The sequence below is a fragment of the Neovison vison genome, chromosome 4 (assembly GCF_020171115.1).
Source record: "Neovison vison isolate M4711 chromosome 4, ASM_NN_V1, whole genome shotgun sequence".
Taxonomy (NCBI): Eukaryota; Metazoa; Chordata; class Mammalia; order Carnivora; family Mustelidae; genus Neogale; species Neogale vison.
This window is the reverse complement of record NC_058094.1, coordinates 211,669,711-211,695,653: the sequence shown is the minus strand read 5'-3', so window position 1 is coordinate 211,695,653 and position 25,943 is coordinate 211,669,711. Positions and strand designations below refer to the sequence as shown.

The window sequence follows — 25,943 nt, the reverse complement described above, 5'->3', positions numbered from 1 at the left end:
AGTACAACCTCTGAGCTAGGTGATTGTGATGTCACGGGGTTCTCCAGGCCATGTACCCTGTGCCACACCTCAGTCTTCAGAAGCAACTGAAGAAGGCTGAGCTGCTATGCCAAGAAGCTTTCGCTATGAAGAGTTACCTAGGAATGTATGTGGGAAGGTAAAGTTCCTACCGGCACAATATGTTGTGTCCGTAATCCCGGTTTTTACTTCAGTTGACCTTATTATATATTCTTTGTCATAAGTGCCTTCAGATCCTTTCTGCAAAGAAGTAAGTCTTACAGAAGTTAAAACAGGGGCACTTCATTTGGAGTCTAGCTACCAACACGGAGTTAAAACATTGAAATATTTATGTGTTGGGTTTCTTAAAGAAAACTGGATTTCCTTGTTTTCTTTATGTCCTTTTTGCATATGGGGTGCTCTAGTTTTCCATAGTGATCCACTTAAGTTCTGTCATGTTTTCAAGCCCAATCATGTTATCCCAAATCTAACAGGATCTGAAAACTAATCAGTGCCCATTTCTTGCAGCAGGATGAATAGTAAACAAGAGATGAGGGAAAATTTCTTATATTCATTTTTTCCCCCTAAGAAATGGTTCTATAACAATAAGTAATGTTGTAATCCTCTGTTTTTGTCCATTTACAACAATGTTCTCCCTGTTAGAGAGTTATTCGTAGAAGTTTTATTTCCTTGCACTTGGTTTACTGCTTTTTTCGTTAAGTTGAGTGTGACTCTCCATCCTTGGCAGCTATTAGCTTAGTCAATGTATTCCGGGCTTATTTAAGTTTCAGGATTCATATTGTGTGACTTTCCCTCCCAGCATCACATTAACTGTTTCAAAGCAATGTGCGGTTCAGGTGCTGTGGCCATGTTTCTTGCTTTGTTATTCTCCCCAGTGGACCTCAAACTATTGATTCTGTTGGCTGTCTAGGGAAAGATTTGTGATGTTAGCCAGTAGCTTGGTGGTTTAGGGTCGTTGGAGGTAGTTCCTTTATGGTGTGCACACCTGACCTTTTCACACGTTGCTTTGAGTTTTTTCAAAGATTACATCTTTGACCAGTGAATGAGGATATCACTGTATATCCTTTATTTATGTTGCTCCTCAAAATTAAATTTTTTGGTGCATGTCGTCTTTAGTAGGCTCGAGCAATATGTTTGTAGTATTGAATTCTCGAGTGTTTTCTAAAGGACCATAATAGAATACATACTACTTTTTCTTCGCATTTTAAAAAAATGTCTCACTGTGCACTATATGTGAACAAAAGGAACATTTAGCGCAAGTGTTTTAAGAACTGAAATGTAGTTAATGTCATAGTTTGAGAGAATCAAGTGCTGGTACATTAAGGGATTTTGTAGGTAAGGTCATTTCCATGCTATAAATTATTATTCACGTTGTTAAAACAATTTGGTTGTTAATATAATTACTAAATACCTCACTCTCTGAGCTTCTATCTCATATTATGTTTCCATCTCATTGTCAGGGATGCATGTATGTGATAATGTTTTAAGAAATATTTTTCTGATTACAGAAGTCGTAATTCGTTCTAGAAAATTTAGAAATTTTCTAATAATGGCATAATAAATAATGTATAACAAGGTGCACTCAACTCTCCCTGTTCCTTCCTTAACCAAAATTAGGAATTTTCTGTACATATTATTTTATGACCTGTTCCCCCCACCACCAAATAAAATTTTGACTTAAAAAATTACTCTATTAGAACATTATTTTTTTTAATGGCTCTAAATGTTTGGCATTAGGTTTGGACTGTAATCTTTATAATCAATACCCTATTGGACCAAATCTTATTTATACAAACTTCTGTTGTTCCCACTTGTTTGTTGCTTTAAGTAACATTTTTTAATATTTTCGTAGATCTAAACCCTTGTGTGCTTTTCTTAATATTTCCTAGGGTTAAATGCCTAGAATACAATTGGCCAAGTGATAAGCAGATTAAAAATAACAAAGATATATGTACACATTCATCCATATATTTATATGTGGTTATTTTCGTGAATTTTAGTGTACTTAATTTGTATACATTTTATTTACATAGTTAAATTCATTCTTTGTGATACATAGTTCTATGAGTTTTGACAAATGCAAGCAGTGGTGTAACCACCACCATTGTCAACACGCAGACTAGTTCTCTCACCTCAGAAAATTCCCTCCTGTGTCCTTTGACTACAAAGTATTTGTGTGTGTGTGTGTGTGTGTGTGTGTGTGTGTTTTATTTGGAAAATATAAAGAAGAAGGAATAACTAGAAATCACCCATAAACCTACCATTCTATTATAACTTTCGTTGACATTTTGTTGAGTATCCTTCTGGTTTTTTCTTTCTCTACAAAGAAAGAGATTGTACTGTCCTTTTTGTTTATAATCTGTTCCTTTTTTAACTTAGTATATTTTGAGGATATTTTTATTTAACCATTAAATTCGTTTTTATTTTGGTATCTTTGCAATTCTAAACAGCCCTATCTTGAGCATTTTTATATATTGTCATAATTACTTAAGAAAAGTCCTAAAAATAGGGTATAGATCTCAGTGAATATGTACATTTTAAAAATATGGCATTTTGTCAAATTCATTTAAAAAGTGGTTATACCAAATTACATCCTGACCAGTATGTCAGAATGTATATTTGCTGTACTTTGATGTTATTATTTTCCTGTATCCATGCCATTATTATTACTATTTTAAATTATTGTCAGTTCAGTAGATGAATAATGGTATTTCATTGTCATTCTTGGATTTCTCTTAGGGTTGGCTTTTTTCCCCCATGTGTTTATTATTTGTATTTTTGTGTGTGAATTACCAGTGTATGTCATTTGTGTATTTTTCTTTTGGCTTTTTTAGGGGAGGGGTAGAGGGCTCTTTTAAAGTGTTCCGTATTTTAGTAACTTTAACTCTCACAGTTTCCCATTGAGATTTCTTTGCCTCTTTTTGTCATTTGCTTTTTCATTTGGTTTAACAATTTTTAAAAAAAAATTTTAATGGAATTTTTCTCAAATAAATTCTTTTACATTTCCTCTTTTTCTGTTTTGGGTGTTTATGTGTTCAGTTTAAAAATCTCCTTTCTCTGTAGATCATATAGTCATGCTTATTTTCTTCACACTTAGCTTTTTAAAAAATCCTTTCCCTGTTTACTTTTTCTTTTATATTCCTGATAGGCTAGTCAGGTTTTTACTATTTTGTACCAAGGAGCCATAGATTATTTTGTACTTATATATGAATATATTTCAATATAATCTTAATGTATCTTTTTAATTGTATTCACATGCTTTCAAGCAGCATGAACTTTTCATTGAAATCTTCTATTCAAACTGTAGCAGCACAGTGTCATTTAACTGTGTCTTAAGTTAAGCAAGTTCTCTGATTTTTTTTTTTCCCCTATTGCCTTCTTTGGTTTGCATCTTAGATATCCTCTACCAGATTTCTTTGCAACATTAGGAAAAAAATACTACTTCTGTTGTTAAATAACTGTTGTTTGTTTTTAACATGCTGCAGGACATTGAAGACAAAGTAAGTAGCAAAGCAATGATCTATAAATGTGCCAACTGGGGACACTTAACTAAGCAGATAGTAGAAGTCACTCTCACACAAGGTTGAGCCATGTGACCCTTGATCACCCTGCAAAAACATGTGGTACATGGCAGACGGGCGGGAATGCCAAAATACACACTTGCAGAATATCTTAAGATTTCTCATCAAGTGTGTATTCAACATTTACGGAAGCAAAAATGTTTTAAAAACTTATCTAACTTGGGGTGAGACTGGGAGGTCTGTTCTCAGAGATAAGGATCACTTAAATGTAATGATGAAGATACAAACAACAATTTGAAAAATGCATTTTTTATTAACCTTGAAAAACATCCATAAGGAACTATCCTTGTCATTATTTTTCATGTATCTAAATAATTGTACTACCTTTTTAATTTTGAAAAAAAAGTCTTAGAAATGGGATGACTGACTTTTATAATTAACTATTTTTATTTCTTACTATTAATTTTTAATTATTCAAAAAACACTTACAGTGGTTTTTGCTCCTTGCTCCAAAGACTGCTGCTTCATAAAAAAGAAAATAGACTAATACATGGACTTAGGTGCAGGTTTCAATGGGTTTAAGGGTTCTCAAATATAAGATTTATATAGGAAATGTCATATAGGCATTTTTGTTGTCCATAAAAAAGAAAAAAGATTAATAGCCATGTGGTTTACGCTTGGAATAAATCTGTTTCATTGTATAAAATATTAATCCTTGAAATTACTCTTCAAAAGAAGTTAAATAAAACTGTCTGTGTTGTATTCTGACACTTTCTGACAAAGTAGGGCACAGCTGTCACAGTAAAAAAAAAAAAAGTACAATGCAGACTCCTTCTTTACATTTAAATACAGCAATCATCATCTTATTAATATTGTTCTACGGCAGAGACCTAATAGATTGCAAAAATCTTCGGCTTTGTGTACTTATTTCTAATGCAATTTATACTTGACTTTTGCTTTGCTGTTGCTGCTTTTTCTTGATATAGTATATTCTTCATTTCTTTTTTTAGGCTAAGCAGCTGGAAGAGAAAGATCGAGTGATAAAGAAGCAGGATGCATTCTACAAAGAACAGCTGGCTAGACTGGAGGAGAGGGTATGACTATTTCTTGTCATTGATTCTCTTCTAGAACCACATCTGCAACTTTCCCATAGAGTTATTTAAGCATCGATAATTAGAACTATAGCTGCTGCTCCTAGTTGAAAGGACGTGAAGAAGCCAGGCAGGCAGGTAGATCATTCTCACAGGGGATGTCATTCCATCTTTGGTTGTTTCGGGGTGTGGTCTCGTTATTGGGTCAAGGAGACGTTTAGGGCTCTGCCCCTCCCCCAGGTATTTTGTCCATAAACGTTTAGAGACTGCGCTGCCCCCAGGTCAGACAGTAGAGTGCTGCTCTCGACTCTCCCTAACGTTGATGACACTTGAACGGGCTTGTAGACATGGACGTGTTTTAGGGGATATGTTGTCTTGCGTAATCGCAGTTTCACTGCATCTATGGCCAAACAGTGGGCAGGAGTTGAACAGTAGGACTGAGGAAGAGGAGTTAGGAGGAGGAGTTGAGGCAGTACCTGTGGGAGGCCCTAGAATTTGACAGAGATTCTAAGGCAGGGATTAAGGCTAAAGCAGGAGGAGACCGTGGGTTTCAGAATGGGAGTTTGAGCCACCTCATCAGTGCCCCTGTCCAGTAACAGATTTGTCCAGAATCATTTCACACTGGGTCTTTCTTCCCTTGGATGGAAACCTCTAAAATTTGGTTTGTTTAGAGTAAGATAATAAGTTTCCTAAGAAAATAAGTAGATAAAATAAGAAATAGAGTATTAAGTCCCATTCAGTACAGTTATTTACACAATATGCTCACCCGTGTCTGTGTGTCACTGGTGTGCGTGCTGCTTGCGTGCAGGGATCATTTCTTTCTTCGTCGAACAGATGTCTACTTAAGCCCCTAATATACGTCAGGCCCCGGGCTAGTGCCAGAGACGTGCTAATGAGGAAAATGAATGAAACTTTTGTCCTCTGGGAGCTGAAGTGTATGTAGTGGACAGCAGGTTGCCATAAAGCCAAGAAAAAGGAGTCCCAGAGCCTTGGAGTGTAGGTGTGGGGTCTGGTGGAGAGGAAGGGCCCGTCTGATAGACAGTGTTTGGGAAAAGGTTTGCAGTAATGGGAAGCCAGCCAGCACCAGAGCCCTGCAGCAGGGCTCTGTATTAGCATGTTAGAATGGCTAAAGGGTCTGTGAGTGTGGGGAAGGGCTTGCTGGCTATTGTCTGAAGCAAGAGAGACCTAGTAAGAGATAATGGTGGTAATTCAGAACAGGGTTACTGATAGCTTGGGCCTGGCTACTAGCCATGGAGGGAATGAAGTGTGGGCTTGGTTGTTTCAAAGACAGAGCTGATCAGATTTGTTGATGGTTTTGAACATGAGTGGGAGAACTCAAAGATATCTAGATCTATGGCTTCTGTACCTAGAAGGATGGATTTTCCATGGGGAAGACTATTCAGATACGGATCTGGATAGGAGTGGTAGAGAAAATCAGGAATTTGATTTTAAATACTTCAAGTTTGGGATATTTGTTAAGACATGGGAATGGTAGAGGGGCGCCTGTGTGGCTCAGTTGGTTGAGCAACTGCCTTCGGCTCAGGTCATGATCCCGGACTTCCGGGATCGAGTCCCACATCGGGCTCCCAGCTCCTTGCGACTCTGCTTCTCCCTCTGACCTTCTCCTTTCTCAGGTTCTCTCTCACTCATTCTCCCTCAAATAAATAAATAAAATCTTAAAAAAAAAAAAAAGACATCCAGGTAGAGATGATAAATAAGCAGAGAGTGGAATGGCTTATGGCAAGAGTAAGCAGATTTTTCTGTCAAGGGCCAGATAGGAGTTACTTCGGACTTTGCTGCCCATGTATGGTTTCTGCCATGGCTACTCTGCTCTCAGCACAACTGCTCAGCTCTGCCGTTGTGGTGTGACAGCAGCCACAGCCAGGGTGTCAGTGAACAAGTGTGACTGCATTCCAGTTTATGGACACTGAAGCTTGAATTTCACGTGATTTCCGTATGTCATGAAATACTCCTCTTTTGATTCCTATCCTGCCGCCACCCCCCACCCCCAACCATTTAAAAACCTGAAACCACTCTTAGGGCCTTCGAGAGCAGCCTGGATTGGACTCAGGAGTTCTAGTCTGCAGAACCCTCGTTTAGAGCACAGCCTCTGACTTGGGTTGAAGGCGCTGGGCGGACATTCACCTGCTGAGTTTCTGTAGCCTGTTACTTCAGATTTCAGCTTCTTCAGCTGTAAAATGAAGATAGAATCGTATTTACCTCACGGATTTGTTAAAGGACTCATTTTCTTAAAGCACCTGCAGTAGTGTCCCACACAGGAGTGTCCCACACAGAGTAACCACTCAGTCAACTCTTAGTCTACCTCGACCCTTCCAGAACGCTGTACCTGCAAGTAAATGTCAGCTGAATAAAATGAACGACTGATCATTTTTTGAGGGGATTTACCCAGCACCTGTTCTGTTCCCCACCCAGTGACCATTTTCTTTGCCATCAGGTATTACCACGCTAGGTACCTTTTGGATTTGTCATTGATCACTGTCGGGTACGAGAAAAGACAATGAAAAGTACTCATCTGTTTCTCATAAATCCACCAATCTATTGGTGGTAATTCAGTGATTAATGTGAAATACTGAGAGGATTCAGTCTTGGCAGAGGGAGCCGGTCTGTTGAGCAGCTAGCTGTTGTTTTTGGCCTCCAGTTAGCACAAGGGGTGGTGGATCAGATGGAGTCACGGTGATGATGTCAAATCATTGCAATTGGCATCTTCTTATGTAGGTGAAATATATATTTTTTCCTTTTTGAAGATACGGCTGGAAAGTAGTTATTTAGGAATTTTAACTGAAAACTGAGCAGTACCAGTGAGCTTGGAAAAATCCTATGGTGGAAGAATGACCGTACTATTTGTTACTACCTAATAACTGCAGGCTGGACTAGAAGTCAGGAGGCATGGTGCGCTCATCCGTTATTTGACAAGTCACCTGATCTCTTCTGGTCTCTGCTTCTTTATCTATGAAGTGGGGATAATACTCCATTCCTTGCTCACGTTTATGAGTTATTGGGGGGACCAGATAAGACGAGGTATATAAAAGCTCTTTGAAAACTGGAAAATGCGTAACAAAAGCTGTTGCCATTAAAGAATATCTGCTTACTTTCCATTGTGTACAAAACACTAAGAATCATGAAATTACTTTAGTATTGCTCAACTTCCTGCTGTCTTCTCTCCATTTCTGTAAAATCATGTTTGTTTATTACTGCCATTCCTGAAGTAGCTACATTAATTTCCTTCAATTGGATTTCTTCCAGGAATATGTGAGAGATGTAGGTCTTCAGTGATGAAGCATTTTGCAGGCTTAATGCAGAAGATTGCAAAAAGAGTTCCCCTTGTATTGTGATGACCGCGAAAAGTGCAGTGTCTCACCATTTCTATTAGAAATTCTACATACAGTTCATGTTAGAAGATATAAAAGTGCTGAATCCAATAGTGCATGATGTAAAAAAAAAAAAAAAAGATTATGATGATAACTTGTAGAATCACCTAATGTGTACTATAAGAAATTGAAGTTGCCTATGGTTTAATAGTGGTTTAAGTACATGTCTTTATTTAAACCAAATGAAACAATGAAGCCATAAACCAGGCACCAGGTGGTGTATCATTATTGGAGAGGGAACATTGACAGAATCTCACAGAATCATTCCAAAAGTGATCCCCATCAACTAGATTAACACCATCATTATGTACACGATCACTTTTAGATGACTCATAGTCTTATAACTTGAACTGATCATTTTCATTGACTTGATACGAATTTCTTTTGAGACTGTGAACCCAAGTCCCCCGAGCACGTGGAGCACATTTGGTTCTGTAGCACAGCGCGGCTTGCCTCTTTGATCTATTTCAATACATTCCATCAATTAGGTAATTCCTATGTGTGAATGGAGCTTTCTCTCACATGTGTTCATGGTTAGTTAACGTGTCTGAGAGGACTTTCTCCTGTCACCGCCTTATGAGGAGGAATAAGTATGATTTAACTGGACACCAGTTCACCCTTCTTAGGACCAGTATTCCAAAAGCAGTGACTCTTGACTGAGAAAGAGAGTCAAAGCCATTTGAAAAGTTTTTCAAGTCCTTATTTCATTGCAAAGGTTGCCGGCTTTATCAAGTGACATTGACATAGATGTGAAGTGAATTTCTGTATTTTAATTACATATCATGAGGCCACAGTGAGATGTGTGGCCTAACTGAAAGAGACTTGAGTATTAACTCCTGGTTGTTGATTTAAGAGACTTGGAGGATATTAATTCCTGATTGGTGATTTGATGAGAGGAAGCCCAGAGCAGCCTTCAGAGACAAGGTTCTTAAATGTTTTTAGGAAGCTTTCCACAAATCACTAAGGGAGTGCTCTACAGTGTTTTATATACCTCTCTTTGTGGTGCCACATCTATGATAATTGTGATTTGTTCTCTGTGTTTATTGCATAAATTCCTTGAGGGTAAATGTCATTTTCTCATCTCTGTATTTACCCTGACTCACAGAGGAGTTCAGTGAATAAATCCTAGATTTACTAAACTTAATACCATAAAATTTTGTCTTAAGTAGTTAATGTATAGTTTTTGACTAGCCATAAAGTACCTGGTATCTTCTTCACTCATCATTTAAATTAATACTATATATCTATCCTATGAGAATCAAGTTTGTCTTGATATTATTTGTAGCATCATCATCATTGTGATAGTAACTCACAATAACATTTATTGTGCATTTACATGAGCTAGACACTTGGCATGGGTTATGTCATTTGATTCACACAGACAGCCCTATGAAGTTGTCGGTCCTATTATTTAGATGAACGCCTTAAGGCTTCAAGTAACTTGCCCAAAAATTTCTGACAAAAAACATTTCGTTCGGAGGCAGGTCCAACACCCGAGCTTTTTGAGCCATTAGCCAGTACTAGCTTTAATAGTTGCTAGTTCTGCGCTCAAGAGTTAAATCCTGCTGGTTGCATGTTAGCTCTTTGGGTGGTAAGCTAGTTCTTTTTGGCTTCTAATATAACTTTTTAGGTCCCGATGTTAAAATGGGATTAATGCTACCTTATAGTCTACAAGATTGTTAAGCATTCAAAATGCAGAATCTTCTCCCCAGGATTTGGTACTTCCTGTGAACATTTGGTCAAAAAGGGAGTAAATAAAGTCTTATTACCTAGCAGCTACAGCATACTGCTAAGAGCTGTTTTATTTTATTTTATTTTAAAGATTTTACTTATTTATTTGACAGAAAGAGATGACAAGCAAGCAGAGGCAGGCAGAGAGAGAGGAGGAAGCAGGCTCCCTGCTGAGCAGAGAGCCTGATGCTGGGCTCAATCCCAGGACCCTGAGATCCTGACCTGAGCTGAAGGCAGAGGCTTAACCCACTGAGCCACCAGGTGCCCCACTAAGAGCTATTTTAATGTCTAGTTGTGATGCTTCTACTTTGAAGTAAGAAAGCCGTAGTCATTGAAGCAATTCACAAACGCCTTTGAGCCATTCGTTCATTTGTTCCTAGTGTTGCTAGCAGATAGGCCTAGCATTCCACCCTAGAAAGAAAGAAAGTTTCTCTTACTTTTGATAAATGCTTCCATGGTTATTTCATTACAGTCTGGATTGCATTCGTGTTCTTTAGGGAATGTGTAGTAGTCTGTTAGCCTTTTGGGAGGGAAGTGAGAAGCAAGACCAGGCCATGATTGAAGAGGCCAGAGTCCAGATTCTCCCAGGGATCTTCCAGGATGAAGGACCCCCTTCTCCCCAAGACATCTTGCAGATATGAGTGCTTTGGTGATTAGTGTGTCTTTGCGTCTAACTTCCCAATTATGAACTTGAATTGATATGCTCTCCTCTTTTCTCTTGGCGTTCATAAGAATGGCGGGGTTTGGCACAGTGTGAAGAGAGCTATAAAAGCCTTGGTGACTTGAGCTGAGGGAGATAAGAGGCCTTACATGTAGTCACAATGTTCAGATCAACAGGGTAGTGGGATCTGTATTGCTTTCAGTTTATAGGCTCCTCTGGATTTCAGTAGGTATTTGCATACACGCTGCAGTCAATCCCATACAATTAAGGGGAGGGAATTGTACAAGCTGGGCAGAAGAAAGCAGTGCAAAGAGAATGGTGAAAAATAAATTGTCATTAAGAAGAAAAGTACTTTACTAGTTTGTCACCTGTGGAGAGAGTTACTAATTAAATTCTGAGGTCGTGCTTACTTACACCAAGTGAGCAATTTTTAAAAGCCTTTTACTTATAGTGGGTGGCATATCTTCCATTGCATCATAAAGCGTTGGGCTCATCTGTATGATTAATTGGCTTTTTTGATTGCTTGACCCTTTGTCAATTAGTACCTTGGTTTCTCTATTCCTCTCTGCAGAGCTTGGGGCAAAGTAATGCCGACAACGATAATAAAAAGAAACGACAACAGAACAGATTATTGTCAGCCCAGTGTGCTGCTTTTGGGAAGAAATTATTATGTATTTTTACTACCAGATGAAGTCTGTCATTACAAAAATACTTCACTGAGTGAGGCTTGGTCAGCCTTTTGATGGGATTAATGCAGGATAGAATCACAGATCACTGACATCTAAGATATTAAAACATAAGGAGTTTTTTCTGGGGTGGGAAGATAATTTAATACATTTATTGGATTAAAAAAAAAACCCTTTGATATTTCCCCCCTTTGAGTGCTTTCTGTATGGTCATCAATGATTTTAGGTCCTATGGGTAACTCATACCTCTCAGACCAGTGTGTGTGCTCTGGCCATACAGTGTGACATAGCAAATTTAACACAGTCGTTAAAAGCATAACTTTGTGGTAGATGACTAGTTTGCAGTTGTCAACCTAGAGATATTTATTATTCCACTGACACTCTGAATTTTTGTACTGGTTTCCTCATTCATCTTGAAATCAAGGCCGATTCCCTGTGGTCTGAAGTCACCCAGAGTTGCAGAAATAAAGTTCTCTGTCCAGGAGTTGAACACTGAAGGCGATAGAAATCAGTGATACTTTTAATTGTAACGCCATTACACACAACCGGGGTTTTAGGAGCAGTTTGCTAGCATGGCCCTTGAGTTGCTCTTATTTTTCCTCATTAACAAGTAGTGATAGCTCACAGAAATGTGCTTCGATCGTCATTGTTAGGTAGAGAAATTAATAAGGGCCAGTATCATCCTATCTTTGCTCATATAATGGATGTATTTATTTATAATGTAGGTTCAAAGACCTGGACATTTTTACACTCTTCACTGCCTCCCTAAAGGAGGCTCATTATTGCAGATATTCCAAAGGCAGCAAGCAGGAACAGACTTCTTTTCCCCACTTCTGTTTTGTTCTCCTGCGGGGGAAGGGAGCGAACCTCACAATGTAGTGGATATGGGGTCCTTATCCTTAATTCATTATTCAACAAGTCTTTCAAACACATTGGCTTTTCTGTTAACCTCTCTGAATTTCCTAATGGGAAATGTGGTTTGGGTAACCTTGAAATGCTTTTTCAGTCTGGCTTTAGGGATATGCAACTTACATTCTTTCCTGGGGTGAGCCTGTTAAAAGTGCGTCCCGTGAAAATTATCCCTTTAACTGGAGCCAGTTTTTCTGTGCTGAACTTTAGAGGAAAGATTTGCAAATCATGGGATCAGCACTTAATTTGGGGCTCTATTTACCATGTAGACTGTCAAGAAGTATTAACCTGAAGGTAAGATGAGAACATGGAGTACAAAGCTATGAGCTGATAGCACACAGTACACCAGGTATTAAATAGCATTATCCATCCTGCTTGCTACAGTAAATAGGATTTCACCATTATGATGTGTCAGGGCTTTCAGGGAAATCAAATTTACAAGACACTAAACTGCCATCCTCTCTGCTGAGCAGCTTTATTCTGGGATCTTGCCTTCATATTAATCCTGTTGGTAGGAAATACTTGTACCAATTGTGCATGGAAATTATAATTTAATGATCTCTTCCTTTTCTCTATTCAGAGCTTAGAATGGACCACTGTGCTTTGCAGTGATAGCCCCGGGGCTCTGAGAAAGAGATAATACAGAGTTCAGCTTTAAAGCCCAGTATTACTGCCTTTTTGTGAGCTCTTGTAATGATCCTAAGTGCTAAGACGCCAACAATTCGGGTTGCATACTTTCTCAACTCTTCACATTCCCTTTACCTCATAAAAGACCGTATACCATAAAATAATTAAATTCTGTTTATCATGACGGGTTTTAAAAACAGTACGCCACTTGAATGTGTAAAGACAAGGTGAGAAATAAAGTGTTACGAAATCCAGGGAAAATTAATTTCACTTTAAAAGATTCTGTTTATTTTGTGTGGGGAGGCTCAGCAAGACTGTTTTATTTGTAAAACAATTAATACTCCCTTTCCTTTCTTTGGGAGCTTTTCTTGCTATTTGTAGGAATGTTGAAGATAGGAAGTAATTCTGTGTTTTTCCGGGCCAATGTGATTGAAAATGGGCTGGATCTCTGAACCTTCTTTGCATCCAGTTTCATAATTCGTGATTGTTTTGCTTCTCGATAGCTTGTTTATTTATAAATTTCAAATACCCTCCATTTAGGCAGACCAGCCAATGTTTATTTCCCTGTTTTACTAAGAAATTAAAATACACGAATATTAATTTTTTTAAAGGAAATTGCAGGGCTGGTGTTAGAAAATGCTCTTGAATCCCATTTTTATGTTCAGTCCGCGAGCCAGCTGTGCCTCTACAAGGGATTACATTTCAGCACTTTAGCTTCAGTTAGAAAGATGTATTTGGTCATTAAAACATTTGCAAATAATATTAGCTCATAACATCGTCAAAGAAGAAGTGCCCACAGCTGAACTTGGCGTGTAAAGCAGGTTGGCATAGCGAGAGCAGCATTCAATAAAGAGAACCCAAATCCAATTTGGCGACGCGGACTACGATAGGGTTTTGATCTTGGTCATTCTTATTGGAATTTTCAGGGGCTAGAGGGAGTCCTTGTCATTTACCGTTCATTCTGGAACACATTTGTTCAGCTCCTCCAGTGAGCCAGGCAAGGGTGTGTAGGTATAGTGACAAATACAAATAGCACAGACCCCCTTTGGCATCTGGTACAGAGCTTTGAATTGCCACAGTGGCTCCGTGGGGGCTACTGCAGACTATTATTTTCCAGAGCAGAAATGTTTTGTGAGGAGTAGCTGCTCCTTCTGTCTCAGAGAGCTGGAGACTATGGGATTGAGAGGGGCATTTAGTGGGTTAGAGGGATCCATCAGATGATGAAATGCTCAGATAAAGACCCAGTGAACTGACTGCCTTAAATAGCGGCCTTTGAAAATAAGTATTAAATACCTAAGCTTCATGAAGCCCAGAAACAGTTCCCCTTGGATCGTCACAATAGTGCTTGGCACATAGTTAGGCACTAGGTAACTTGCAAAAATTAATATGTTTGTCAGGAAGTGGGATGGGTTCCATGGCCAAATAATTTTGAGGAATGTTAAGCTTAACTAAGCCGAACAGATTTCTTTACTGTAGGGCCTTCTCAGAGTTTCTATACATTCAGAGCTTCCAGAATGATGCTCCTGCACGCCATGTTTCAGCATTACACTCAAGCCACGGAATCTTTCTTTCAAGAAACACTAGCTTATCCCGGCACGCCTTCTGAGTTCTGCTGTGCCCTGCGCAATGCCCGTTCCTGGAGCTTCGGGTCCTTCCTAGGACGTTGAGGTCAAGAAGCCACAGAGTTCCATTAGTAGAGTTCCTAACGTGAAGGTTTCTGAGGACCTGCAGCCATCTCAGAATGACCTGCCTATGTACTGGGTTGCGAAAGAGGAGACAGATGAGAAAGAGGCCTGAGAATTCTTAAGGTCCTCTGGAGTGGGAGTTGTTCACACTTTTCTCTTTATAATCTTTAGTCTTTCTAAGAATCTCTAGAAAACTATGCCTGTAATTTTCAGTGTTATATTTATATTCACAGTCCTTATTTAGGCTTGCATTATTCCAAGCTCTGCAGAGTTGAGAGCCATGGGTAGTGAGGGTTCCCTGGGGCCCTTCCATCTCAGGACCCATGTTCATACTCTCCAACCTAGGACTCTTACGTCCTTGGCTGAAGAATCAGGCAATGGGGGCTGAGGTCACCAAGGATCGAGGGTCCAAATAGGAATTTTTCTTCTCTTTCATAAAATGAAGTAGGATGGTAATCAAATTCGATGAGTATTTAATGATCATTGCAGGCCTTTAAAAATCCTCCCCCAGGGCGCCTGGGTGGCTCAGCGGGTTAAGCCACTGCCTTCGGCTCAGGTCATGATCTCAGGGTCCTGGGATCGAGTCCCGCATCGGGCTCTCTGCTCAGCAGGGAGCCTGCTTCCTCCTCTCTCTCTCTCTGCCTGCCTCTCTGCCTACTTGTGATCTCTCGCTGTCAAATAAATAAATAAAATCTTAAAAAAAAAAAAAAAATCCTCCCCCAAGTGTTTACCAAGATCTAAAGCTAGAGGAATAAGGAAAAGATGTATTAACACCTTCCTTTCCTTCAGAGCCTGGAGTTTTCTGTGACCCTTGAGTAAGAGTTAATAGGATTGGCTACTATTTGATGAGGAAGCTGTAGGGTTTGCTTGCCTAGGTCAGAAAACGCAGTCTTTGTATCCAGTGAGTTAAGCTGAATGAAGGTCAGTAGTCTTGGGCTCTATAATTTCATTCGCTCTCAGAGACCGTTAAAAACGAGAGATCCAGGGAGAAAAGGTGGACACAGTACTGTGCCCTCACTGTTAGTAGTTCTCATTTAGATCTGTAAGGCCAGGAACCTTGTCTGTTCAGTGCTATATGCCCAGACCCTGGCACAGTGCCTGACACATAGTGGGTGCTTTGTGAACCTTTCTTGAATAAAGTAGACAAGTTTTCAGGAGGTAAGAGGCTTTAGTCTCAACAACGGTCCCCATGATTTGGATATTTATCTTCCATGTCACTTAGTGTCCACCTAACGTCAGGTTACACCTTAGCCTGCAGGATTACTGCGGAAACCTGGGTGAGGGTCCTTCTGCTCCAGTCATGCTAGCTACTGATAGTACCACAACTGCGCATCTTACCTACAGAAAATCAGACATCAGTGTAGATCCCACTTTCTGAGCAAACTTTGAAAGGAAACTAAATCAGATTGCCTAAACAGTGTTCTTAGCTATTACTTTTACGTGACTTTGAAGGGAAAGGCAAAACAATTTCATTGACAAGCCCTGTCCTCAACGGAGTCCTCAACTTCATGGATTATCCCCAAACTTGGCTTTGGGTGAAAATGCCCTTTTGGACTTTTCACTGTGGACACCCTTGCTATTTGAGGCTGTTGGCCAAGAAATATAGTATCTGTGCCTCTGTCCTCAGCAGCATCACCCAACCTTTGTTGTTGGTTTTGTTGGTGAGGCTCAGAGACCTCAAGTAACTTGCCCTGAGTTTCTAGCAGGTGCAGCCAGGTCCCTGTCTCCCTCCTCACTAACAGCCTTTCCTTCCTTGTGACCTTTGCTTTCTGGCCTGGCATTTATCCATGCAGTCAGTTCCACTCCCCCACCCCCCACTTTAAGAACATTTTTGGTGAAAGTGGGCCTGACACTTTTGGAGCCTCTAGAGTTCAGGTATATATTCTCAGCTGGGTTTCCTTTGGTATCTTCTGTACTTGGCTTCTTTCTTAAACTCAGCACCAGTAGGCAGGCATAATTGTGGATCATGTTCCACAGTAAAGAGAAATTACACCAGTTTCATTAGAGGGCATGGGCTAGATGATGGATACAGTTCATTTGTGAAGTGCACAGGCTACGTTATAGGAGAGATAAGAGTCTGGATCAGGACTTACTCCTCCGGGGAGGTGGAGAGAAAGAATGGGGTCTGAGAAATATAATGGGGAGAAACATCCAGAAATCAAAGTTCCACACCAAGCCAGATCAGCCAAGGTAATGTTGCGACTTAGTGTGATAGCAGCAAGGGGAGAATGGGATGTGGCGTCCCCTAGTGATCCCCGTCCCGCTTGGACGTTCGCCCTCACTGTCTTCCTTTGCCACCGCCCACTTTGCAGAATTCTTTCTTTCTAGAGCACCTTTGGTGAGGGGACCTGGAGTCACTGTATCCACAGTAGCCCAGCCTTCTTCCTTGCCTGCTGATGAGATTGTATACATATGGACTCTTGAGGCATTAACTTCTTGTACATTTCGATTATGGTCACATAAATAGGAGTTTACTGTCAATTTCCTTCCTCTAACTTAAGGCCACAGTTAGTTGTCCTATCCTAGAGCTACATGACCTTGCAACTCAGTGGCTTCCCTAGACTCTGCCTCAGAATTAACCCGAGTAATTTATAAATCTCAGAAATCGGGGCACCTGGATGGCTCAGTCATTAAGCGTCTGCCTTCGGCACAGGTCATGATCTCAGGGTCCTGGGATTGAGCCCCGCATCAGGCTCCTTGCTTGGTGGGAAGCCTGCTTCTTCCCTCCCGCTCCCCCTGCTTGTGTTCTCTCTCTCTGTGTCTTTCTCTGTCAAATAAATAAATAAATAAAATCTTCAAAAAAAAAGTAATCTCAGAAATCACCCCTCCATCAAGTACCTGGAAGCCGTTTTTTCATCTCTTGTGATGGTCTCCATCTGCTGCTTCAGCATTGCACACCAGACCTGCCGACTTGCTGTCTCTCCACACATTCCTCTGCCCTGTGTTAGACATCCTCCTTTTGGAGGATGTTGAGCACCTACTGTGTGCCTGGGTAGCGTGCATGGTAGGTCCCCATGATACGCAGAGTGACTGAATCAAGCACCGTTCCACACTCATCTCTCCTTGCTCCTCCTCGCCCATTACCTCTCATCAGTGTCTGGGTTTCTAGAACTTAATTCCAGGGTAGTTCTGCCTTGCCCAGACGGATTCTTACATGATGTGACTTCTCGCAAATACAGGCAGGAGAAGGGTAGTTTAAGGCAGAGAGTTGAGACTCTCAGGTTATCTCCTTGAGTAGGCAGTACACGTGTTGAGGTCTGTTTTTCTGCGGATCTCACTAGCATTCAAAGAAAAATGTCACTAGAACTACAATGAGTATTTCTGTAGTTTGAGAAAAATAATACATAATAAATTGTGGACTGTCTGTTCTTTCACGGTATAGTTGCTTAATTTCGAGAAATTGGGCAGACATTCCTAGAACAGTTTGTTAAAATTCAATAGCTTGCAATTAAAGACAGAGATTGCCATTTCTCTGTTGGGTACATTAAAAAATTATACTGTGTATCATTTGGATTTGACCCTGAACTCGGTGCCCAAAAGAATAATGCCAGAAAGATAAAAGAGTGCTTTAGTCTAAATAGAGGTTCAAGTAACTATGTTTACAGAAATATCAGTTACACTATAGCTAGTTAAGAGTAATTACACAAAAGAGAGTTTTTGAATGAGTATTACTTTAGGAGTAGCCAAATGGAAACAGTGATTTATGATGAAATTCTGGATTTCAAGCCTTGCCAGGCAACAAAACAAGATTGCTGATATTTGAAGCCTATGCTAACTGACAATTACAACCATTATTAATACAACCACCTGGATTCTGAATTAATGAAGTGGAATATTTTATAGACATAAAAGTTTACTGCTCCTTGGAACTTCAGCATTCATCTGCTACAGTAGTATACTTTTTTTGGCAAGGAAACAGAAACCTGGAGGTTTGGGGATTGGGTTTATGTAATTGGGGAAGGGAGTACTGGCAGTGTTTACCTAGTCATTATTAATATCTGATCGAATACGTTCTAAGTAAGTAAATGAATATTTATGTGGGTTCCTAGAACTGATTTGTGTTGGGGTGACCATCCCAAATATTGCAAATGTGTCTGAAAAAATCTTGAATTACGTGAGTACTGTTCCTTACATTTAATGAAACTCAAACTTTCACTAGCTTTATTGATAACATGGCACAAAGTAGGCATGCAGTTGTTTTTTAATTAATTGCTGTGCTGAACGAAAGAAATTTCCAGTAGAACTCACACCCAATTGGTTCTAACAGAGGAAAGGATAGCTAACTTGCTGATTTGTTTCAGTTGCTAATTTCCACATACCCCCACTGCTTTATAAAGCAATAATTCCCAAATGCTCGTCTCTCAGTTATTTCATAATTACCTGAGATATTTCATGACCCCTGACCTCAGCAAGTTAGGGAGATGGGCTTTGATGATTCTGGTGTGCCTTAAAGGCTCAGGACCTCTCTCCCAAAGGACCCCAAGGTAAACGTAATGACATCAAAGACAAGTGGTGTCAGACCTACTTATTGACTATTTGTCCTTGGAAACACCACGTACCCTCTTTCACCCCTAGATCCTCATCTGTAATGTGGCTTTCATAACCTACTTCTTGAGGGTATAGAGATGAAACAATATTATGTATGAATTTATATGAATATTCAATTAGGATAGCTGCTATTACTCATCTTTGGTCTCCAGCATCTAGGAGGATGATAATTCCATATAGTTTGAGGTAACTTGGGTGGGAAAAAAAAAAAAAAAAAACTCTAGGAAACAGTATTTTTCCATTATTTTGTTATGTTGAAATGTTATATTGAATTTTGCCAAAAGAAACCATGATTAGCTCTACTGTGTAACTATTTTGTGATACAGAAATCATTTTAAAAAACTACAATTAGTGCTACCTAATCTTTTAGGTTTTCAGAGCTTTGTAAATACTTCATTTTATTTGACAGAATAGATACTTCTCTTGTATGTGTATCCCTTCAAATTTGACAGACTCTGTGTCAGAGGGAGGGAGGGAAGGGGGAAATACCAAATCTGGACACTTTGGTGTTTTGAAGCCCAGGTCTTGGTTTCATCCTCCCTCTTTTGCACAAAGGCTGGTTAGACTCTTTGTTCATTTATGACCATAAGGCCAGCCAGTGGGTGGGAAATTAAAAACAACAACAGCAGAATAGAGCTTGTTAAACTTCCACTACTCTGGGTACAACTGGTTTATTTGTTAAACCCTGAGTTACTGGGATATTGGAGTACAGCTCCCTCGAGACTAGGGACAGACATGTAAAGATGAAGAGACCAGGTTCTGGAGAGGAGCAGTTGCAGAGTTTAGGGAAAGCAGCTTTAAGGAAGTAGCTCGGGTGTGGGGAGCACAGGGATGGAGGAGACTGTAAAATTTGGGAGAAAAACTACACAGGTGCCTCTTTAGTAATGTGCTGTGAGCACATGTGTTTTACTTGAATGTTTGTTTTTTATTTTCATCTTTTTTTTTTAAAGATCTTATTTATTTATTTGACAGAGAGAGAGAGAGGGGAAAGCAGGCTCCCCACTGAGCAGAGAGCCTGATGCAGGGCTCGATCCCAGGACCGTGAGATCATGACCTGAGCTGAAGGCAGAGGCTTAGCCCACTGAGCCACCCAGGCACCCCTGTTTTCATTGGAAGTCTCAGATTTGGGATATCAATGAAGAATAAGGATTCGCTTTTCATTGTGATTTTTGGGTCAGTCCTGCAGAGTTTTCATTTAACAAGTAAGTGGTACAGAAAGAGTTATTTTTTCACTTTCTGTATTACCTGTTAAAATGGAATGGATGACCAGGAGGAGAAAGCATGGATGAAGACATGAAGTCATAGGTTTGGCTTGGGGCAAGAGCCAAGCAAGGAGATACATGGTAAAATAAAAACTGGGAGGGGTGATTCGTTGACATGGACTGTTCTTTAATGATGGATTTCATGGATCAGGGTATTTCTGGTTACAAGGGTCTTCTTTCTTTTTTTTTTTTTTTTTTTTTTAGATTTTATTTATTTATTTGACAGAGAGAGATTACAAGTAGGCAGAGAGGCAGGCAGAGAGAGAGAGAGGAGGAAGCAGGCTCCCTGCAGAGCAGAGAGCCCGATGGGGGACTCGATCCCAGGACCCTGAGATCATGACCTGAGCCGAAGGCAGCGGCTTAACCCACTGAGCCACCCAGGCGCCCCTCTTCTTTCTTTTTTTTAAATGAGGCTTTTATTTTGGATTGTGTTCCTCAGAGGCAGAGAACATTTCTGTTGGGAGTCATGGCGTCAGGGAAATGGCAGTGGAATATTGATAGCAATATTGTAAATTCCCTTTCTAAGGAAAGTGTACTAGGTCAAGTTTAATTCTGGCATGTCTCATCTTTTTGTGCATTTATGCAAGAGTCTGTTAAAAAGTATTCACCAAAGAACAAAATCACTGAAGTCCTTTTAATTATAAAACTAATAGTCTCAACATATTGTTGGCCTGCTCAAGAAAAACAAGAACAAAAACAGAAACACAAAAAAACACACCACAGTAGGCTGTGTTAACTTTCTTAACAATGTGCCTTTTTTGACCAGATTTCTCCAAAGTCATTCGGAGATTAGAGAATTTGCACAAACTTAAATGACTAAATACTTCAACTAAAAAATGAAATCACTAAACAGTAACCCTTCCAAAAGCTCTGTCTGTAGGAACCTCTATTGTTCTCATATAATGTAGACTCATTTTTCTCTCTTTCTGACACCTTGCTGTTGTCTTTACTGCTTCTGCCTCAAACAACAAAGCAGAAACAGCTAATACTGTTTAGGCCCCTTAAATTATCTTTTATATATGCAGATCTTGTATTTTCAATCCCTTGAATCCAAGTATATTTTAATGACTAAAGTATGCAGTTGTTACAATATAAATTATGGGCATTATAAGGATTAAACCTGGTTTCTCAATTGTGGGTGAATGGCTTTTTTTCATTTGAATATGCTATAATTTAAAGATAAAGGCGTAAGCAACTGTTATAAACTGTTTTTTCTTTCTCATTTTCTCTGTGGTACCAAATATGGTAAAATACCTGCTAAGTCGCCACCTTGAACACCCACACCGCAGTTTAAAAAATTTCCTATAGCTTATTTTATACGATGTGCTTTCTGAATCTTCCCATTATCTGAAGAAAATCATTTTTCTTTTGAGAAAATTGCTGCTCTTAAAGTTTATCCACATAGAAGAACAGATATAGGTAGATACTCCTTATGCCTTATAGTTTTCATTATTCATTTATCCTAAAATCAGTAATGGCAATAGAATACTATATGTTCACAGTAAGTATTTTAAGGAACAGAAATATCGACTTAACATACTTCTTGGCACTTTCTTTTTCTGCGGACATTATAGGGGAGAGAAAAATGTATGCTGATTTCAGTTAACAAGCGAAATAAACTTTCCAAAATACACATTCTCATAAACCTACCTCGTATACTCCTCATTCATTTTTGTTGATTTCAGGAGTATGTGACTGACCTCCATTTTCTTAGTCCCATCTGTGATTTAGAATGCTTTTAGATAGCTTGCTGGATTTTCATAAACTTGAAAGTCATTATTGCTTTAGCTGGCAATATTCATTTTTTTTTTTCAAACAAGCAATTTAGTACTCCGTTACTGACTGTTCAGAACTTTTGCTCAGTTTCTTTTTATTTTTTTTGCTTTGTCACCAGGAGCTCTTCACCTGGCTGGATTATTCATTTAATATTTATTTAGAACAGGCTCCAGGGATATACCAAAGAGGAAAATCGACAGAAATAACTGCTAGAGTTAACACTCTGTTAATATTGACAGTATACAACAAGTATATTTTATGTCAAGTGGTAATGAGTTCTGTGACGAAAAAGAACTCGTAATAAGGGAAGAGAAAATGACAGTGTATGTGTATGTGGGAGGGATTGGATGCAGATGCTATTTTATACCAGGAGGCCCTGGATTCAGGGCCACTTGAGCAGAGAGGCCTGAACACCAGGCCTGAGCTATGCATGTGGGAGAAGGGCCTTCTGGAAGGTCCTGTTGAACACCCATTGCCCCCATCTCTTGCCTTGATTACATGCCATTTATTGCTCTAGTGTATTCTTCACTATCTTTTCAGAAAGTGCCAGGTTTGCTTTTCAAGTATAGTATCTGTTTAGCCAAGCCTGGCAGACATTGCTTATTTTGGTCTGTTCTGTGTTAGCAGATCAGTTCTGTGTTGGGTTCTAATGGCACAGTGATTTCAGAGTGATCCTAATCCTAGTTCTCCTAGAGGAATAGTAAGCAGATCCTGGGGATCTGGTAAGTGCATACTAATTCCTCATCAAGGGGAAATGTCCCCGCAAGACTCCCTGTGACCTCACGTTCCTTTCTCCAAGCTCCTATCACCCTCCCCCAAATCCAGGTCAACACCAGTAATCCCGCCTAGCTCTTTGTAAGGAAGAACTGCAGCATTTACTGTGAGCTTACCATTTGCCCTCATGGGCTACACACTTCACATGCATTCATGTCCAGGACTGTATCCTCACTTTCCCTAGGAGGAGAGAGAGAGACAGACTCACAGTGTGTCCCTTATTCAGGCGCAGAGACAGTAAGCAATAGAGTCTGGATTTTTCCATCTCTGGACTGCACAGACTCCCGGGAGGCCAGAGCTGAGGTGGGATTGAATTAGACACAAAGGAGCCTAAGCAGGCCTCTTTGACTCAGTGTCCCTCAACAAAGCTAAACACTTACGTAGATTACACAGATGTTGTCATCTTAGCTGGGTAAAAATTCCTTCTCTAACTGTGTCCATGGATGGGAAATGGTTAGCTTGTTTTCATCACCTCTGTGTTCCCTTTATGGCTTTCCCTGATCCTATCAAAACAGAAAAGGCTGGATAGCTATTCTTTGTACCTGCCTTTTTTTTTTTTTTTTTAAAGATTTTCTTCATTTATTTGACAGACAGAGATCACAAGTAGGCAGAGAGAGAAGAGGAGGAAGCAGGCTCCCTGACGAGCAGAGAGCCTGATGTGGGACTCAATCCCAGGACCCTGGGATCATGACCTGAGACGAAGGCAGAGGCTTAACCCACTGAGCCACCCAGGCGCCCTGTCACCTGCCTTTTTTATACCAAGTCTCCATTTTGTCACCCTCTCCTTAAGGGAATTCCTAATGCCCTCCTGCCCTCTTATCTCTTTTCCATCCTTAAACCAACACACAAAAAGATGGGACTCCCAGCTGGTTTCTCTGCCATGGACAGTGTGCTGAGGCTACCACGGCTGGGCACAGCTGTCAACATTAGAGTGTCCACTGCGGAGCTTGGGGACATGTGTTCCTGCCCCACCCTAGCGTGGCCGGACCATCATAGTCAAGGCACTCAGTCATGTGATGTTGCTTTCCATTTGGTGTAATTTGATTAGGTATTTAGAGGCATATTTGTATGATAGCTTTTTTTATCTGATAAATTAAAATTCATTTTAATGGTCTGTCTCTCCATTTTTGACTGTGGAAAATGCACATTTTTAATGATAGAGCTATACGGTTAGAGCACGATTTTGTAATTAATAGAAATATAGCCTGGCATCATATTGGAAAATAGTGTTTGTTCTGAGCAGGATGACCTACAGGATAATAATGAGTGTTCTTAGAACTTCATACATTTTTTTTAAGTGTCTTTAAATCAGTATTCTACTTGGAAATTGAGGTTGATCTTATGGCCACTCATCTTCTGAAATTGATGTCTTTCTCAACATGACCCGGTAGTACCAGAATCAAGAGAAAATATGCTCTGTCTTTGTTTCAGAGTTGCTCATTTTTGCTCTTTTTCCTCTTCTTTCAGTCAACAGACATTAAGTATTAGGTGACAAGATTCATGGACCTGGTTTCTTTTTCTCGAGAAACCGGTAGGCTAGTGGGAGAGTAGCAGATCTGTGAATACAGGGATTGTTTGACAGTGTAAATTCCTCGGCGGAAGTTACACCAGACGCCTCACCCAACATTTCCTCACTCTCTGCTTCCTTGACGGTGGATGTGTGAATTCTGGATAGACCAGGGATCAGCAAACTATGGCCCACATGTTAAGAATGCTTATTCGATTTTTAAATGGTTGAGAAGGAATCAAAAGAATAATTTCATGACCCACAAATTTTATTAAATTCATAATTCAATCTCTGTAAATATAGTTTTACTGGTACACAGCCACACTCTTTTGTTTGCATATTCTCTGGCTGATCTCATGCTCCAACAGAGTAGAGTAGTTGTGAGAGACTGCATAGCCCTTGAACTTAAAATATTTACTCTCTGGCCTTGTGTGGGAACAGTTTGTCAACCTGTCTTTTTTTCCTCTCCCCAGAAATTCTTGCGGGTAATTGGGCAGATGTTTACTGAGTTGCAGTTCCGTGCCAGGATCTGCGCTAGGCACGCGGGAAGCAGGAATGTATATGAAGGACTTACTACTTGCCCTCGTGGAGCCCATAGTGCAGTAAGAGGACGAAGAAGCCAGAAAATGAGACCATAAATAAAGTACAGTTAATAACTATGTGGATACTGCGAGAAAAAACAGATTGGACAGGTGTTTCAGGACACCTGTTTCAGGTGGTGCGCTCTGAGAATGAAGCAGTTAAGAGGAAGAACACAAACAGTCTATAGAGAAGGTGAAGTGTAGGGGCGCCTGGGTGGCTCGGTCGGTTAAGCCTCTGCCTTCGGCTCAGGTCATGATCTCAGGGTCCTGGGATCGAGCCCTCTGTCAGGCTCTAATAAAGTCTTAAAAATAAAAAATAAAGGTCAAGTATGTTGGGGAGGGGGGCAAGTAGAATCACACACATGCCCACCTTCCCCCTCCCTCTCTCCCTCTTAGAATAGCAGACATAGAGGTCTGAGGTGTTCTGGATACCAGGCTTCCTCCAGGTTCCTTTCTTTTCAGGATGTGGCATGTTATCTATTCAAGGGTTGAAGCTAAAAACCCATGACACATATTGAATCTTAGTTTTCCTCACATGCCCTCCTTTCTCCTTTTGAATATGAGAAAGTTCTGTTTATCTTCTTTCAAAATACAGCTCAGTTTTGTCTGCTTTCTAGTTCTACTACCAACAAAGACCAAGCCTCCACCATTTCTCACCTAAACTCTGGCCGTCCCTTGTCATCTTAACTCTATTATCTGCCCCACCAACCAGGAGCTACAGTGATCTTTTAAGTTAGAGTATATCATTTCTTTGCTTAAAAAACCTTGGCTGCTTCCTAGTGCTCTTAGAATAAAGTCCAAACCCATTCCCTGCCTGTTAAAAAAGAAGAAAGGAGGCAAGTCTGGCCTGAAAGTAGGGAATGAAAACACATAGTATGATGCACTGGATGTAAGACGTGGAAAGAAGGGGGATTCCTGTGTTTGTGGCTTCATCTGGGTAAAAGGAAGAACAATTTACTGAACTTGGAAGACCAGGAGGGATACACTGGGTCATGAAACAAGGAGATCACTGTGGAGCAGAGATAACAACTTGTGTTTCTATCCACTTAATTTTGGGGTTCCTTTGTGATAGCCAGTTGACTTGTCAGCAGAATATTTGGACTAGCAAGTGTGTTGTTGGGGCAGGGTCTGGGCTGACATACAGTTTGTCAGCGGGGAAAATTTTAGACTCATGAGG

At 40.1% G+C, this 25,943-nt stretch overlaps 1 protein-coding gene across 3 annotated transcripts in view; it reads left to right on the top strand.

Moving 5' to 3' along the window:
* The window catches only part of CHCHD3 (coiled-coil-helix-coiled-coil-helix domain containing 3), a 278,293-nt gene that overhangs the window by 177,085 nt on the left and 75,265 nt on the right, over positions 1-25,943 (top strand). For 2 of the 3 annotated variants that reach the window (XM_044246584.1, XM_044246585.1), the window contains exons 5-6: positions 3,504-3,518; positions 4,550-4,633. In XM_044246584.1, coding sequence (XP_044102519.1) covers positions 3,504-3,518; positions 4,550-4,633 — 99 coding nt within the window. The remainder of the gene's footprint in view (positions 1-3,503; positions 3,519-4,549; positions 4,634-25,943) is intronic. The other variant, XM_044246586.1, reaches the window with a different exon arrangement.